The following is an 18,493-nucleotide window of genomic DNA, read 5'->3' on the forward strand; positions in this document are numbered from 1 at the left end:
CCAAATTATTTCATTTCTAAGTATTTAGTGAGGGCATTTCTGAATGAGAAAAATCCTGCTCAGGGTGTAGGGCCCTCTTTTTTCTCTCTGACTTAGAAGAGGGAGAGCTACCTCGGGCCCCACTCTTGAGAGGTCAGGCTGGATTCAAGAGAAGGGACTGAGGAGACCCTTGCAAGGCAGTGTACCCCTGAGACCCTCCCACTACCTCGGTCCTTGAAGACTCCAGCTCATAGTTCTGCCCTTTTCTCAGCAAGCCCCCAGGCATAATGGGAAACAAGTTGAAAGCAGCAGAGGAGACGGGTTCCTGGCATTCACTCCAGGCCTGGGCTACAGCCAGGCCAAGAATTTGCTTTATTCAGAAAGGAAAAGCCTGAGTAGATCTCAGCCCCAGTCTTTACACATTGTGAAGGCCACAGAGAGCAAGGCAGGAATCTAGAAAAATAATGCATGGTTCGAGACAATTAGAAAAATCCACGCTAAATCAGCTTAAGGCAAAGACCTGGCCAGAGTGAATGGAAGAGGTGACAGGAGAGAAAGAATCTTTTGTCAACTTGAGCCATGTTGGGGCCTAACGGAAGTAGTTGGGACATTCATGGGCAACCAAATGCCAGGCTTGGTCAAAGGCATCCACAACGGCAGGCTCCAGGGGCCCTTCCTCACTGGCCCGCAAGTTCTGCTGCAGCTGCTCCAGGCTGGACATGCCCAGGATGACCGCATCCCCACGGGCACTCTGCAAGGGGAGACGGCCAGACGTCAATGCACTTCTGCTTCCCAGTGACCTCAGTCACACACTGCCCCTCCCATCTCTACCCTGTCAAGACTTAGGACCTGGTATTTATTTATAACCTGTATAGTAGCAGAACGAATATAAGGTGCCTTCAACAGTTGTGCCTGTGTGATTCTAAACCCTGTATTCTATCTCCCTGCTGTCACACTGCCTCACCCTCAGACAAACCTGAGTTAAGAGCCCAGTTCTGTCCCTCAGCAGCTGTAATAACCTGGCATACTGACTTAACCTCTCTGAGACACAATTATCCTCTCTGTTTTGCACGGTGGTGATAGGAATTAAAAGTTATGTAAAGCCCTTAGCTCTCCTTTATTCAGCACCTACTATATGCCCTCAGGCTTAACATGCTCACCAGATGTTAGCAGCACAACCCCACATCAGGCCCTAGAGCAGCTTCAGCGCCACACCTGTGCTCTGGGTCACAGAAGGGACCCTATGACATGCCCTGGGCTCAGGTTCTGGCTCTGTGGCCTTAGCTGAGCAACCTGCCCTCCCTACCCTCACATTTCTCTCCTAGTGAGGAAAGGAACCAGCCCGTGCCAGCCCCAGAAAGTGAACACAAAGTGTAAAGGTGATCACGGGCATAGACAGGCTCTGTAAACTCTGAAGGGCAGGCCTAGAAAAAACATGGGATGCCAAGAGAGAGGCAAACCCCCCAACAACCAACAGACAGAGAAGTGAGACTAGTGGGTTTTGGATTAAAGCTCTGTTAAACTTTCGACCCCCTTAATAGCTGTGTGGACCCCGGTTTCCTCACTGGTAAAACTGGGATAATCATACTTCATAAGGCCTACCCTGTTACCCCATTGCTCTCGAGTTGATTCCGACTCATAGAGACACTATAGGAAAAAGTGGAGCTGCCCCATAGAGTTTCCAAGGAGCGCCTGGTAGATTCAAAGTGCCAACCTTTCGGTTAGCAGCTGTAGCTCTTAACCACTGCGCCACCATGTCTTCCTCATTAAGGCCTTAGTAGTAATTAAATCCAAGTGCGTAAAGCCCTTATTATAGGGCAGGTCCTTAGTTAACTGCTAAGAACAATGGGAGGATTGGCCAGGAAAAATACAACAGAGAAATTTTAGAAGAAAAAATAAAATGGCTTAGAAATCACCAAGTTAAAGTGTTTCTGGCTTCCTGAAAGGGCAGAAGGTAAGCATCCAGGGACCATTGGCTTACCTGGAGCTGGGAGTGGTGGTACATCCACCGCAGGGCGGCCGAGGTCATGCTGGGGGCACTGGAGGCATAAGTAGCCTGCAGGGCCTTCTCTACCAGGGCAATGGCCTTGAAGTGGTTCTCCTTCCAGAAGCTGAGCAGGTGGGGAGGGCGGAACAGGAGCAGTAGCATAGGGGTCACCGAGGTGGCCAGCCTAGACAGCCACCTCGACCCCAATCCCTCTAGCACTGAAGAGACCATTATCTCTGTGCTACATTACTGAGTGGCAGAATACACGTACTTTTCTGAGTCTCACGTCAAAACACTTCCTGGCTGGAAGAGGGTGGTGCAATAGGAAGACCCCTCAGGTTTAACATGCTCGCCAGATGTTAGCACCACAACCCCGTCAGGCCCTGGAGCAGCTTCAGCACCACACCTGTCCTCTGGGTCACAGAAGGGACCCTATGACTGAGCTCTGTGGCCTTGGCTGAGCCACCTGCCCTCCCTACCCTCACATTTCTCTCCTAGTGAGGAAAGGAACCACCCTGTGCCACCCCAGCAGTGAACACAAAGCGTAAAGGTGATCATGGGCATACGTGGGCTCTGTGAACTCTGAAGGGCAGACCTGGTGACAGCCAGGTGCGGCTTGGGCCTGGTGGGGCCATGCGCAGTGCACGGCTCCTTGAGAAGCACTGCTTAGGGTGACGGTTCTGCGACCTGGCCACCATTATCACAAACCCCTGGGAGTGCCAGATAAGGATTTTTTTTTTAAATTGTGCTTTAGATGAAAGATTGCAGAGCAAATTAGTTTCTCATTAAACAATTCATACACAAATTATTTTGTGACATTGTTTAACAACCCCGTGATGTCAACACTCCCCTTCTTGTCTTCGGGCTCCCCATTTCCATTTGTCCAGTTTTTCTGTCCCTTCCTTCTTTCTCCACTTTGCTTTTAGGCTGCTCTGCCCATTTAGTCTCATATACATGGTTGAACTACGTGTGTTACTTTTGTTTTATAGACCTGTCTTATCTTTGGCTGAAGGGTGAACTTCAGGAATGACTTCAGTACTGAGTTAAAAGGGTGTCTCAGAGCCATACTCTCAGGGTTTCTCTAGTCCCTGTCAGACCAATAAGTCTGGTCTTTTTTTGTGACTTTGAATTTTGTTCTACATTTTTCTCCTGCTCTGTCCAGGACCCTCTATTGTGATCCCCGTCAGAGCATCGGTGCGGTACCAGATAAGGATTTACGCCGCAGCATTGCATACAGGGTGGACCCAAATATTAGACCCTCCATGGCTGAAAAAGTCCTTGGTCATTTCAACAAAACACTGGAGCCTCCTCCATGAAGCTTGGCTTCTTTTGCCCTCCACCCAAGAGGAGAAAACAAAAAGCAAGGAAGTAAATCACACACAGAAATTAACCTTAATGACTCTGCTTCTGTGTCCACGGAGAGGCCCAGGACCTAAACTTTTAGGAGCTCCCCAACATCACACATGATACCTAAATGTGGTAAATTAAGAGCAACAAAAGCATCTGCTTCAGAGACACCGCAGTAAAAGCTGAAGGGAAAAGAGCTGTATGAGTTTAAACCCGTTGCCTCAGGAATGGGACTAGAAAAGGGCTTGCTTTTAACCATGGGCGTGTATTACTTTGATAACATGTTTCAAAATTTAAAGAGTGAAAACAGGAAGGGAAGAATGCAGGTCCCAACAGCTGCTCGACCATGACTTTAGACACTGATGACAAGTTTATCGCTGAGTATACAAAACTTACACTCATTTTGCCAAGGGGGACAGGCTCAGCTAGTTATGGGACAGAACCAAGCCCCGCTTTCCCAAGTTCCAATGCAAGGTTCCTCCTCCCCTCTGGGCAGAGGTTGACTTCTTCCTTAAGGACACAAGATCCTCACTCCCAATCCAGGCCCGCAGAGACACAGGAGGATACCCAAGACGGGGAAGGGGGACTCGATAAATCCAGGGGCCCAGTTGTGACAGCAGGTGAAAGTCCTGACCGCCAGGAAAGCAGCCCCAGAGGCTCCCTATTTCAGACGAGGGGGACCCACACCACCTCTCCCCAGCTCACCGATTCCTGTAGACCTCAGCCCAGTTATTCCCAAAGAAGCGGCCCACAGGCTGTTTCCCGTCCTTGTCCTCGTACTTGTACTTGCCGGTCAGTAGGCCACCTGCAGGAAGGCTGCAATCAGTCCCCTGGCCAGACTGCTCCCAGAAAGGCTGGAGATCCCTGGTGGCCCTGGGCTGGGGGACGGTGGGGGACCCAGGAGGGATGGAGAACACGGCCCAGCCTCCTGTCAAACCCCTCCCTCCTCCCAGGTCCTGGGCTGGGTACCCACTGGGTTGGGAACAGGCAGAACCAGGGCCAGTAATGCCCTCCCACCCCAGGAGAGCCTGTCTCCACAGCACTCATACCAGCCAAAGGGTTGTAAGCATAGAACCTCAATCCAAAGTGCTTGAGGCAGGGGAAGAGTTCCGTTTCCACCTGCCGGGTGGTGGCGTTGTACATCCCCTGTAGGTAGAGGGGCCAGCAGGTGGGGACGGACAAGTCAAGAGAGGTGCCCAGCTTTACCTCTGTAGAACCCTCAGTCAAAACTTCCCCAGCACTTGGGCAATATTTCTAAAAGTACTAGTGGTATGGCTGCATGACTTGAAGAATATAGTCAGTGTAACTAAATTATACACGTAGAAATTGTTGAATCGGTGTATGTTTTACTTTGTATATTTTTACCAAAAGCATAATAAAATAATTGAAAAATTACTAGTGGTGGTAAGGGATGAGGAGAGAGTGCTGGGCCCAAGGAAGGGAAACTGGACTGGATTTGTCATTTTACAAATATCTGTCGGCACCAACTACAAGCAAGTCTGAGAAGAGATGTTATAAAACCACCAAAAAAAGCCCGTTGCTGTCGAGTCGATTCCAACTCATAGCGATGCTACAGGGCAGAATAGAACTGTCCCATAGGGTTTCCAAGGAGGATTCCAACTGCTGACTTTTTGGTTAGCACCGTAGCTCTTAACCACTGTGTTTCCATGGCTCCAAGAGAGATGTTATTGTCAAGTCAAAAAAACACAAAACAAAACAGAGAAGATAAGGTCTGTGATCATAGTAGGTGCTCAAAAACACTTGTTGAATGTATGAAGATGAGGTGTTGGAGACTGAAGACTGTTCCAGGCTGAGTGCAGGGTGAGCTGGGAAAGAAGAGACCCAGGTGGGCACTGAGGCAGGAAAGGGAGGTGGGGCTGGAGCATGCAGGTGCCTGTCTGCCAGGCTGAGGAGCTTGGACTTTATCCTGAGGGCCACAGGAGCCTCTGCAGACTTAAGCAGGGGAGTGGCTGCTATGCAGAGGGCACTGAGGCAGTCAGAGGGGCCAAGAGAACCCCTGGGAGCGAGGCCTCTGGGCCCTGGCCTCACCTGGTACACTGTCGGCAGGATCCATCCGTGGTTCTTGCAGAGGGTACAGATCTCAGCCACCTCCCAGGAGGCATAGTTGGAGAGGCCAAGCTCCACAAACTTGCCCTGCAGAGGAGAGGCCATGGTCAGGAGGAGATCAGGAAGGGAAGAGCCAGCGGAGACCCTGAGAATGGGGTCTGCGCCAGCTCCACCTGGGACTACCCTACCGTCTCCACTCTCGTGGTCAGTGAAAGGCCAAGGAGAGGAGCAGCAGATACCTCCCAGAGCTCAGCTGGCTGCCCTCACCTCCTGGTGCAGCTGGTGGCAGGCACGCAGTGTCTCTTCCACAGGGGTGCTGTGGTCAGGTGCGTGTAGGTAGAAGAGGTCCACCTGGGTGCACTGCAATCGTTTCAGTGATGTCTCCAGCTGGGACCGGAGACTGTCAGGCTTCAGGGACTTCCCATCCCAAGGGTTGGCCTTGGTGGCAATTTTCACTTGAGGGAAGAGTATGACGGTTAAGGGATTTATTAAAGTCACTTACTAGCCGTGTGACTCTGGCTAAATTACTGAAGTTCTCCGAGCCTCAATTCCCTAACCTGTAAAATGGGGATAATAATAATGGAAGTGTACTCCTAGGGAGGTCATGAAGATTAAGCAATGTCTCATATGTAAACTCTCAATGGATACTGCTATTATAATCTCTATAATTAATCACCAAGCTGCTGGCTACGCAGGCTGCGCACTAGGGGCTGAAACCACAGTGATGAACTGAGCACACTGGATCCTTGTCTCAGGAAGCTGACGTGAGGGCACGCGGTAAGTGCCATAGAGAAATGTACAAGGTGCTAAAGGAGCCCTGCTGTCCAAGGAGACTGGCCACGAGTTAATTCAGCACCTTTCCTCCCCTATAGAGAATTCTGGCTGTCTGAATGGATGGGTGAGAGGAGGTGCTTTGTGTTCTTTTCATGAGTGGCACAGTCAACTCAGAGCTCCAGGGCAGGTAAGCTTCTTGTCTAGATTTTCTTCCTTCCCCTGCCCTTTTTCAGAGTGAACTTTGCCCCGGATCTGATCTGAGGACTTTGGTCCAGTGAGTCTCTGGAGAAGGAGCTAGAGAAGAAAAATAATGCAGAAATAAAACGTTCCTTATCAACAAAACCATTCGATGACTGAGAAGTGTGTGGGCCTGAGATACACCTCCCGTTCTGTTCTTCCAGACCCACGAAGCTATGGGTCTAAGGAGGATGCAGAGAGGACCTCCTCCACAGGGATCGAGGACGACAGGAAAGAAGAGGCAAGATGTGCTAATAATGACAGCTAATAGCAAATGTTCACTACAACCACGCGTCTGTCAGTGTGCTGGCTTCCGCGTGGCTGAGATACTGAAAGCCATCGGTATTTCAAATACTAGCAGGGTTACTGCTGGCAGACAGGTCCCAGTGGAGCTTCCAGGCTAAGACAGACTAGGAAGAAGGACCTGGCAGTCTACTTCTGAAAAAGCTGGCCAGTGAAAACCTTATGATTACCAGCAGAACATTCTCTGATCTAGTGCCAGAAGATAAGCCAGGACCTTCATTTGCTGATTTGGCATGACTCCAAATGAGAAGAAACAGCTGCGAACATCCGTTAATGATCAGAACGTGGAATGTACGAAGTATGAATCTAGAAGAATTGATACCTTTGAATTATGGTGAAGAATATTGAATATACCATGGAATGATAGAACAAAAAACAAGTCTGTCTTGGAAGAAATACAGCCAGAGTGCTCCTTGGAAGCGAGGACGGCAAGACTTCGTCTTATGGACTTTGGACATGTCCTTGGGAGAGAATACTCCCTGGAGAAGAACATCATGCTTGGTAGAGGGTCAGTGAAAAAGATCCTTGATGAGATGGACTGACACAGTGGCTGCAACAATGGGCTCTAACATAGCAACAGTACTGAGGATAGAGCAGGACCAGGCAGTGTTTCGTTCTGTTGTACATAGGGTCGCTGTGAGTCCAAACGGACACCACCTAACAACAATGTTTCCTAGGCCCTCGCTATGTGCCAGGCACCATGCTAAGCACTTCTAATTGCATCAGCTACTGAGGGACAGTGTCCCCACACACTCACACATACTCCACTCCAGTCACAGCTGTTTTCTGGCCCTCCTTCCACACACCATGCACTTTGCATTTCTAAGCCAAGTCTTTGCACAGCTATGCCCTCAGCCTCTAATGCTCTTTTCTTTGTTCACTCAGCAAACTGCCATTGATCCATTAAGGCTCAGCGCCAGTGTTCCCTCCTCTGAGAAGCCTTTCCTATCGACTCCCCCTGTCCTCCCACCCTCAAGAACTGCTCCCTCATTGGGCTCCCCAGCAACCACTTGCTTCTGTCTTCCCTACTAGACTTTGAGCTCCCTGAGGGTGCTCTCCCTCCTATGACCAGTTGGCACTGAATTGACTCCAACTCCTGGTGACCTCATGTATGTCAGAATAGAACTGTAATACACAGGGTTTTCAATGGCTGACTTCTCAGATGTAGATCGCCAGGCCTTTCTTCAGAGGCACGTCTGGGTGGACTTGAGCCTCCAAACTTTCTGTTAGCAGCCAGGCATGTTAACTGTGCCACCCATGGGCTTTCCCTCATATAGCCAGCCTATGACGAAGCCTAACACACAATGGACAGAAAGGCTTTTCCCCCTTTCTCATCACCGCCCCACCCCCAACACCCACATCCTGACACCCCTACTCTCCCAGCCTGGATAGGGATCACTACAGCTCTCCCTGAGAGAACTAAAGGTATTGCCAACTAAGCAGGGCAAAGTCTAGGGGCAGTGAAAGTCCAAAATGAGAAAAGAAAGGGGCATATCTTCCACCCACTGCAAAGACTTGGCTGGGATGGGTCCTGAGGGGTCAGAAGTGTGGGAGGGGAGTGGCAGAGTGGGGCACTTGTCCCCAGATACAAGTCCAAGGGGGTGCCAGTGGCATCACTAGGGGAGTGCGGGCGTGCAGGCTGCACCAGGTGACACTGTCAGAGGGGTGACACCATATGGTCCAGAGATATGTCCAAGACCAAGCTATGCAGGACTTGAGCTGCTCCAGAAAGCTCGCGCCAGCTTCAGCCATGTTCTGACCCTGCTTTCTGCTGCCCTGGGTCTTGGAGTCTGCCTGGATAACTAACTTATTCGCACCCCGCAGCCTGTGAGAACCCCCAGAGCCCACCTGTCAGCCCACTTGTCCACCACCCACCGACCTGGATATGCGGTGGCGCTGGGCTTCTCCTTTTCTTTGTCGCTATCAACGTCTATTCATCTTGAAATATGGGGGGGGGGGGACGCAACTTAGAGAATGCCCTGGGCGCTTGGTACCTCCGCTAAGCCCTTATCAGGGGGTGCATGGGGCACTGAGGGCAACTGGGGAGGGGGCTGCCTTGGCATCACTTATGGCCACCTGACAGCTGGAGCCGAGGGCTGCACCAAGAAAGCAAGGGGGAGGAAGCGAAAGGCTAGACTAGGCCCGGGGGGTGGGACTGGGGGGGTTCCCAGGCTGCACACTCAGAGGGAGGTGGGAGTGAGGGGAAGGTGGCCAGGGCAAAGCACCGTCCAGTTGTCCGGTGCTGGATGGCACGGGGCCTGAGGAGCTTAAGGTTCATGGAGCTGCGGGGCTGTCCTGAAGCGGTGCCCTGGAAGCAGGAGGGGCCAGTCCGTTCTGACCGCGGCCCGGCAGGAGTGGGGCGGGTGCACGGCGTCCGGCCGACCGGGAGGTCAGGGGCCCGGGGCGGGGCTGCAGGTGTTACCTTTGCGGTCGCCGCCGCCCAGCCCAAGCCCCAGGCCGCCCAGGGTGCTCTCCGACTGGCCGTCGCCATACATGAAGGCCGTATCCAGCTCTGTGTGGCCGCGCTCCAGGAAGGCGTGCACGGCCTCGGCGCTGGCGGATGCGTCCATGGAGCGCCCCATCCCCATGGTGCCCAGCACCGTGGCTGGCCGAGCTAGGGCGCCCGAGACGGCCTGCGAAGGTGGCCGGGCCATGGCGACCGGACGGGCCTCGGTGAGCCGGGAGAGACGTGCGCAGCTGAAGGCGGCGCGAGCCACTGCACGGGACGCGCCGCTGAGCATGAGGATGGCGCCTGCGCGCTGGGGTGCCCCGGCCCCGTCCCCCAGTGACCGGGGGCGGAGCGGCCGGCCGCGGTAAGGAAACCAGGACAAGGACAGCGGCGCACCCCCACGCACACAAACTCTGCGCGCGCGCCACGCCTCCAGGGACCGTCTGCCAACTAAGCGGCGGGAGAGGCGGAGCCGGGGAGGCGGCTCCCGGGGCGGGGCGGCGGCGACAGCTCGGGTCAGGTGACCCGGGAGTGAGGACTGAACCCAGAAGCCGGGCCTTGGCGGCTGATCTGGAAGTGGTGAGCTGGTCTGGGGCCGGGGGCAAACCCGAAGCCTGGGCTGTCGGCGTTTCTGGGGCTTTCTGCCACGTCTTTCCAACACCCTCGGCCTCTCCCCTGAACCCTCCCGCGGCCCCTGTTTCTTTCTTCTGGCGCGAGATCCTGGGACGAGGCCCCGGACCGGGGATGGGTGGTTCTCAGGGGTTCGTGTCCCTGTCGCCCCCACCCCAGGGACAACCAGCACGTCCTCTCGGACTGCCCTGGCCGGCCGGGGGTTGGGGTTTGGGTCTCCTTTTCACCTCCTGGTAGGAGCCGACGAACCCCTTCACTTCCGACGGCTTTGTTTTCCCTGGGGCGGGCCTCGCTGGGATAGAGCCGCTGACCCAGCGACTGCCCTGTCATTATCCCGGGCAAATAGGCGACCTGCGCTGGGCTGAGTCACGAGGAGGGAGTTGTTGCCGAGGACACGGAGGCCTGGCCTAGGTGGTATCCTCAAGCCGGGATGCTCCTTCCCTCCAGGTACTCCCCAGGTGTGCAGGCAGGAAGCAGAGCCAGATTGTCGCCCCCTCTCCCCTCCCAGCAATATCTAGGGCAGTTTTCCAAGTGTGTACCTGGGGAGCCTCGGGTGGTTTGGGTTCGGAAGCCTAAGGACTCGGTGTGGGGGTGCGGTCGGTTTCAGCAGGTCTTGTCCGTTGAGCACTTACTGAAGGCTACTGTGTGCCAGGAACCCTGTGAGGGGTACAGTGAGAACAGAAATAGACACCCTGAGGCTATTACTATTGAGCTTTACTCCATGCCAGGCACCACTCTAAAGGCTTAGTCTGGATTATCTCGTTTAACTCTGTCATCAGCCTAGCAGGTGGATACTTTCATTATTTCTCCATTTTACAGATTAGAAAGCTGAGGCTCCATAACTTGCCCAGGAGCATAGTAGGCATCAGGCAGGTGAGTTCCAGAATGTTTTCTCACAACTGGATCAATCTCTCCCTGTCTTTCTTTCTCTGCTTTCTAAACCTTCATTGTGCAGCTGGTGTGTCTAGGCCCTGAGAGTAACAAATTTACAATCAGGGTGAAGGGAGAGGATTAATGGTTGCTAAGGACTGTGATAAGCATTCTTTAGGTATGCATTTAAGCGGGGGCAAGAGGAGGCAGGTTTGTCTTGAAAGGCTTCTTTGAGAGGGTAATTTAGAACTGGGTAATTTAGAAGGACACTCCAAGAGGAAGAGAAGCCTGTTCCTGGAGGCCCGGAAAATGTCTGCTGAGGACCTAGGGACTAGGGCCAGGAGATGAGATTAGGAGGGCAATTCTTGAAGTACCTTAAGGCTTTGCCATTTGTACTGGATCCTATAGACGTAGGACAGACATGAAAGCCTTTAAAGATGAAGACTGTGGTCAGCTTCAGTGGGCAGCCACTTCCCTGACTCAGCTTGGATCGTGGAGAGAAGCTAGGGTTTGGCAGGATATGCCATCTCCAACCCAGCATTTTCTGAAGTATTGCTGGGTGCACCAGAATCAGCTGGTGGGCTTCTTCAACTCAGGATCCCTAAGCCCCAGCCCAGATACTCTGATCCAGTAGTTTAGCATGCCCCCCATCCCCCCCCCGCCCCCGCCATGATTCCAAAGCTGTGGTCTTTGTCATCCCAAGGATGAGGTCAAGCTTTGGTGTAACCCTAGACATCCATCCACTCAGTACCCTTAGCCAAGGAGGTGGGCCTATTCCCAAAAGCTAGTCCTGGGGTTCACGCTCCCCACTTGGGCCAGCCTGTACAGGTGAGGGGCCCTATACTCAGCAGCCCTCAGAGGAAGTCCCCTCTGTTCAGGCTTAGGTGTGTCTCAAGTGTCCTGAGCCCCCAGCTGCACTTGGGCACTGTCCAAGTACCGTGGGCTGCCCCTTCAGTGCCCTGGGCCTGTAAGCCAAGGTACATTCCTCCAGACCCATCTCCACCCCAACTGGGCATGTGTCTGTCTCACTTCCTCTGTAACATGGTAAAAGGGGATGAGAGACAGGCCTCAGGGCAGTTGAGATACTGTACTCTCATCCTGAAAGCAGTCACTACTATCTCTAATGTCAGGCACTGCTCTAAGCACTTTATGTGCCTTTAATCTGCACAACTCCAAGGAGTTCCTGCATTATCCCCATTTTATGGACAGGCTCAGGCAGATGAACTTACTTGCCTAAGGTCACTCAACCTTGTGCTCTGGCCCCAGGCAGCCTGGTCCAAGCACAAGCCTAAAATAAATTCCCCCTTCTAGACTGACATGGAACAACTGTGTCCAACAGAAACTCTAGAGAACATAGCAATGCTCATCCATTTAGGCCAAGGTGGGGAGAAAGCTCTGGGACCACTGCTGGGGGTGAACCAAAATTACGTCTGATTTCTAACGGTTAGGTTCACAGTCCCTGCCTAGTCCCTGAACCTCCCTGAGCCTCAGTTCTTCACTTGTAAAATGGGGGCCGTATACCCCACCTTGCAGGAGAAATGTGAGGATGACAACGTGCTAACGTATGATGACCTGCAGTGGCATCTTCAGAATCTACAAGTCTTGTTGATGGGTGGCTGGGGAACAAAAGGACTTAATTTGCAATGGCCTTGGCACTGCAAAGGTGCTGTTTTTACTGGGATTGCATGTTAGTGAGATGGTTTTGCAGGTACGTGTGACCGGGTGTCAGGTAAACTGTCCCCACATCAGCTGTGCTGATTGATGGTCATTGTGCTGGGTCACTGTCTTAGTTATCTAGTGCTGCTACAACAGAAATACCACAGGTGGATGGCTTTGACAAACAGAAATTTATTCTCACATTCTAGGAGGCTAGAAGTCCGAATTCAGGGCACCAGCTCCAGGGGAAGGCTATCTCTCTGTCAGGTCTGGGGAAAGGTCCTTGCCATCAGTCTTTCCCTGGTCTAGTAGCTTCTCAGTGCCGGGACCCCCAAGTCCAAAGGACACACTCTGCTCCCAGCATTTCTTTCTTGGTGGCATAAGGTCCCTCTCCTGTCCCTTTTTCTCTTCTGTATCTCAGAAGAGATTGACTCAAGACACAACCGAATCCTGTAGATCCAGTCCTGCCTCATTAACATAACTGCCTATGAGGATGCCTCATTAACATCAGAGAGGTTAGGATTTACAACACACAGGGTAATCAGATCAGATCACAGAATGGTGGGCAACCACTCAGTATCACCTGGCCATGTTGATACACGTTTTGGGGGACACCATAACAGCCACCAAGATGCAAAAAAGAGGCTTTCTGCCACCCTGTGCTGGGCCCTGGAGACAGTGAACCAGCCAGATAGTGATCACTTCTGAGGTGCCTGTATCCCCAGCCCCAGGGCCTGTCTGCTGTGAGTGCTAGTCACATTGGGCTGAGAGTCCAGAGCTTCCTGGAGAAGCAGCTGACTTGCTTTCTCTGCCTTCTGATGCTCCCTGGCCTCTGCAACCTCAGCAATTTCACCGGTCCAGGCAGGGCGTTGCTTTACCAGAGGCCCAGACTGCCTGAGCCCGAAATAAAAACTGAAGGTGGCTGGAGAGAGTCCATCTGGGTGTGGAAACTTCCTCTGAGCACAGTGAGAAAAGGGGAAGCTCCCGGGAAAGCTGCAGGCATGCTGACCACAGGAGGTTTCCACCATGCCCAGGAACCTTGCTGCTTAGGCAGACGGGCAGGATGGCTCTGAGCAGGGGCTTGAGTCAGGGTCCTGGGTTTGATTCTGGCTCAGTGGTCCAAAGAAGGAGAATATATGTGTAGCTCTACTTCTTAGAGTTGATGTGAGGACAAAATGCATGAACCCAGGCGAGGTACTTACCACAGAGCTGGCAAAGAGCTAAGTAATCAGGGGTGGTGATTTTTATCACCTGATAGAGATGGCTTCAGCCTGGCCTGTTTGGCCCCTTTTTCTAGGATCTTCACACAGGCAGTCCCTGCTCCAGTCACTGTCCAGGGTCCCGAGCACCAGTACAGGGCTTTCCTGGCTACGCCTGCAATCAGCCATATTCTAGCTTGTCAGGGGTGAGAACAGGGAGGTGGCTCTGGACTCCTTGCTGGCAGGTGTCTTGCAAACCACATGAGCAATTGCTTTGGTGGAGAATATGGCTAGAGCCTCTGGCTGCCCCAAGCATGAATCCCAGCCACCTGTGAAGCCCGGGACTCACCTGGCCCTGATTATTGGCCTCATTTGGCCAATGGGGAAAACCCTACTTTCAGGGGGTATTAAATGAGCTAGGATATGTAATAGGCCTGGCCTCAACAGACCCACACAGAGCCATTTACCATAACAAAAATTTGGAAACAACCTAAATGTTCAAGAGTTATACAAAAGATGGTTTGAGGGCTCAGTTCTATGTACTGTATTTATGAACCATTTAATCCTCACAGCAACCCTATGAGGGAGACATTATTATCACTCTCATTTTAGAGCTGAAGGAACTGAGGCACAGAGAGGTGGAGTTACCTATCCACATGGTGAAGCTGGAGTTTGAGCGTTCTTGTCCCTGGCCTCAGGTTCCTGGGTAGCACAAATGGTTTGCTCTCAGCTACTAATGTAAAGGTTGGTGGTTTGAACCCACCCAGCGGAACCATGGAGGAAAGGCCTGGCAATCTGCTTCCAAAAGGTCACTGCCTTGAAAATCCTATGGAGCACAGTTCTACTCTGAAACACATGGGGTTGCCATGAGTCAGAATCGGTTCGACAGCAATGAGTTTAGTTTTCTTTTTTTTTTGGTCCCTGGCCACAGATCCAGCACTCTTCATGCTCTGCTTGTGTTGTTGTCACCTTTGTTTGATGTCTTCTTGAAAGGCTGATTGTGAGTGAGGGCTATGTCTTTATTCTCCTCTGATTCAGGGCCTCTGTCAATCCTGGGTGACGGCTGGATGGGCATCCATTGGGGGGCCATAAATAGGACCCAGATCTCCCAAGGCTGAAGGCCTCCTCTCTTTCCCGTAGAGTCCTCACCTGCCTCAGTGCAGCAGTGCCCTCCTTCCTGAGCAGCCCTCCGGGCTGGGGCCCTCCCTCCAAGGCCATGATGGGGAAGAAGCTAGGCTCTGGCAACTTCTCCAGCTGCCCCAATGGCTCCCGCCAGTGGATATGGGACGTGTTTGGTGAATGTGCTGTGGACGCCTGGGATGAGGCCAGCGTGGGCCTGGGCTTGATCTCCATTCTCTGCTTTGCTGGATCCACCTTCCCGTGAGTAGCGCCGGGATAGCAGGTCCAGGGCGGCGGGGGCCGGGGTATGGTGATGGCTCAGAGTACTGCACAGAGGAGGGGCTTCCCGGCTGGCCCTGGCCTCTCTACCATCAAAGATGTGCGTACTCCTTCCCAACCCCCACTCACGTACCTCCTACCCATCCAGGGGCCACCTGTACTGAACCCCACCATAGGCCAGGCCTTGTGCTGGGCCATGTGGCTACGGAGACAATAATAATAACACTCATTACTGTTTATTGCATGCCTGCTACATACCAGGCTCAGCACTAAGCTCTTGACATGTTCTGACTTCATTTAATCCTGATACCAACTTTATGAGGTAGAAACTATTACTGTCCTCATTTTATAGATGAGGAAACTGAAACCCAGAGAGTTTAAGTAACTTGTTCTGGGTTGCACAGCTTCTAAGGGATGTGGTGGAAGGGGCTGGGATGCATCAAACATGGTCTCCGTTCTTGAGACGTTGACAATCTGGTGGTGGAGACAGACAGTGAATACAAAGTAGAGTGGCCGTTGCTGTGATCGGGGAAATGGGACTTAATGAGTAGCAGCACAGTGGTTAGAGAGTGGGCCCTGCACTCATACAGATGTGCATTCTACAATCAGCTCTGCCACCTACTAGCTGTGACCTGGGCAAGTCACTTGGTGTTCTGTGCCTCGGTTTCCTTATCTGTAAAATGGGACTCTGGTTTCCTACCTCAGAGCTGTGAGAATGGCATGAGGGAGTGCATATAAGCAGCCAGCTCAGGCCCTTTACACGCTGTCATGGATTGAATTATGTCTCCCCAAAAATATGTGTATTATGCTGAGTGAAATGAGTCCGTTGTAAAAGGACAAATATTGTATGAAACCACTATTATAAGAACTCAAGAAAAAGTTTAAACACAGAAGAAAATATTCTTTGATGGTTCTAAGTGTGGGGAGGGAGGAAGAGAGGTATTCACTAATTAGATAGTAGACAAGAACTATTTTAGGTGAAGGGAAAGACAACACACAATACAGGAGTGGTCAGTATAATTAGACTAAACCAAAAGCAAAGAAGATTCCTGAATAAACCAAATGCTTTGAAGGCCAGAGTAGCAGGGACCATGGTTTCAGGGGATATCTAGGTCAATTGGCATAACAAAATGTATTAAGAAAACATTCTGCATCCCACTTTGGTGAGTGGCGTCTGGGATCATAAACGTTAGCAAGCAGCCATCTAAGATCTATCAATTGGTCTCAACCTGTCTGGAGGAAAGGAGAATGAGGAACACCAAAGACACAAGGTATGTATAAGCCTAAGAGACAGAAGGGGCCTCATAAACCAGAGACCACATAAGCCTGAGGCTGGAAGAAGTAGATGGTGCCTGGCTACCATCGATCTTTGCCATGACAAGGAACACGACGGAGAATCCCTGATGGAGCAGGAGAACAAAGGGATGAAGACCTCAAATTCTTGTAAAAAGACCAGACTTAATGGTCTGACTGAGACTAGATGGACCCCAGAAGTCGTGGTCCCTGGACCTTCTGTTAGCCCAAGACTGGAACCATTCTCGAAGCCAACTCTTCAGACATGGATTGGACTGGACTATAAGAGAGAAAATGATACTGGTGATGAGTGAGCTTCTTGGCTGAAGTAGACACATGAGACTATGTGGGCAGCTCCTGTTTGGAGGTGAGATGAGAAGGCAGAGGCGGACAGGAGCTTGTTGAATGGACGTGGGAATACAGGGTGAAGAGGAGGAATGTGCTGTCTCGTTAGGGGGAGAACATAGCAAGGTGTGTATAAGTTTTTGTATGAGACATTGACTTGATTTAAAGTTTCACTTAAATGCAATAAATAAATTAATTAATTAAAAAAAAAGTGTGTATTAACTTGGTTAGGCCATGATTCCCAGTATTCTGTGGTTATTCTCCATTTTGTGATTGTAATTTTATGTTAAAGAGGATTAGGGTGGGATTGTAACCCCCTTACCTGGTCACATCACTGATCCAATGTAAAGGGAGTTTCCCTGGGGTGTGGCCTGCACCAGTTTGTATCTGTCAAGAGATAAAAGGAAAGGGAAACAAGCGGAGAAGGGGCACCTCATACCACCAAGAAAGAAGCACTGGGAGCCGAGCATGTCCTTTGGACCCCGGATTCCTGTGCAGAAAAGCTCGTAGTCCAGGGGAAGATTGATGAGAAAGACCTTCCTCCAGAGCCAACAGAGAGAGAAAGCCTTCCCCTAGAGCTGATGCCCAAATTTGGACTTCTAGCCTAATGGACTGTGAGAAAATAAATTTCTCTTGGTCACAGCCATCCATTTGTGGTATTTCTGTTACAGCAGCACTAGATGACTAAGATGCATGCTGTGTGCACAATCCCAAAAGCTGCAGGTGGTGGTGATGTTCCATTCCATGCTCTGAGAGCACAGAAGAGGGGCAGCTAAATCAGTTTTGTAGGGGTAGAAGGGGATTTCAGTCAGAGCAATGACCCCCAGAGATGTCGTTCTCTAAGTTGAGACCTATAGAACGGGTAAAAATTAGAGAAGTGAGAGCAAAGGGCAGGGGATGGGAGAGCATTCCGGGCATGAGGAACAGTGGCTACAAAGGCCTGCAGGTACAAGAGAGATGGGAAGCCCGGGGGTTTTATATGGCTGGACCATATGTGAATACTAGGTGAGTAGGGGGAGGGTCACTAGGGCCCTTTCATTATAGGACCTGTTCTCCACTGGTGAGGAATTTGGTCTTTAACATGAGAGAGGTGGGAGCCATAGAAGGCTTTAAGCAGGGGCTCACCTTTTTTTTTTTTTTAACAGTTTATTGAGATATAATTCACATACCATATAATTCATCCATTAAAATGTACAAATCAGTGTTTTTTAGTATATTCTCAGAGTTGTGCAACCATCATCACAATAAATTTTAGAACATTTTTGTGACCTGTCTTAGTCATCTAGTGCTGCTGTAACAAATAGCACAAGTAGATGGCTTTAACAAAGAGAAGTTTATTTTTTCACAGTAAAGTAGGCTAAAACTCCAAATTCAGGGTGTCATCTCCAGGGGAAGGCTTTCTGTCTCTGTCGGTCTTCTCAGTCGTCCCCCGGACTAGGAGCTTCTCCATACAGGGATCTGAGGTCCAAAGGAAGTGCTCTGCTCCCGGCACTGCTTTCTTGGTGATAGGAGCTCCCCACCTCTCTGCTTGCTTCCCTCTCCTTTTTATCTCTTGAGAGATAAAATGTGCGGGCCATACCCCAGGGAAACATTGGATCAGGGATGTGACCTGGGTAAGGGTGTTATAATCCCACCCTAATCCTCTTTAACATAAAATTACAATTACATAATAGAGGAAAACCACACAATACTGGAAGTCATGGCCAGCCAAATTGATTACATACATTTTTGAGGGGACATAATTCAATCCATGACATCACCCCAGAAAGAAATCCTGTGCCTGTTAACACTCCTCATCACCCCCCCCCCACCCCAACTAGGCAGTCTGCTTTCTGTCTCCACATTTACCTGTTCTGGACATTCCATATAAACTGAATCATAGTGAATCATAGTGACCAGCTTCTTTTACTTAGCATAATGTCTTCAAGGTTCACCCATGTTATGGCATGTGTCAGTACT

At 51.1% G+C, this 18,493-nt stretch overlaps 2 protein-coding genes across 7 annotated transcripts in view; one reads left to right on the forward strand and one right to left on the reverse strand.

Annotated features, from left to right (window-relative positions):
- Nucleotides 1-271: 271 nt before the first annotated feature.
- On the reverse strand, nucleotides 272-9,539 carry LOC126072638 (aflatoxin B1 aldehyde reductase member 2-like). Its single transcript, XM_049878106.1, has 7 exons — nucleotides 9,117-9,539; nucleotides 5,648-5,835; nucleotides 5,363-5,467; nucleotides 4,363-4,459; nucleotides 4,019-4,118; nucleotides 1,961-2,090; nucleotides 272-730 (listed from the first exon to the last, which is right to left on the reverse strand). The coding sequence occupies exons 1-7, from the start codon at nucleotides 9,433-9,435 to the stop codon at nucleotides 569-571; spliced, it is 1,101 nt and encodes a 366-aa protein (XP_049734063.1). The 5' UTR covers nucleotides 9,436-9,539; the 3' UTR covers nucleotides 272-568.
- Nucleotides 9,490-18,493, forward strand: part of SLC66A1 (solute carrier family 66 member 1) — a 28,224-nt gene continuing 19,220 nt past the window's right edge. The window contains exons 1-4 of one of the 6 annotated variants that reach the window (XM_049878109.1): nucleotides 9,490-9,722; nucleotides 10,120-10,220; nucleotides 10,593-10,646; nucleotides 14,639-14,878. In XM_049878109.1, coding sequence (XP_049734066.1) covers nucleotides 14,715-14,878 — 164 coding nt within the window. In that variant the 5' untranslated portion in view covers nucleotides 9,490-9,722; nucleotides 10,120-10,220; nucleotides 10,593-10,646; nucleotides 14,639-14,714. The other 5 variants (XR_007516543.1, XM_049878111.1, XM_049878112.1 and 2 more) reach the window with 5 other exon arrangements.

This window comes from Elephas maximus, chromosome 3 (genome assembly GCF_024166365.1).
Source record: "Elephas maximus indicus isolate mEleMax1 chromosome 3, mEleMax1 primary haplotype, whole genome shotgun sequence".
Classification (NCBI taxonomy): Eukaryota; Metazoa; Chordata; class Mammalia; order Proboscidea; family Elephantidae; genus Elephas; species Elephas maximus.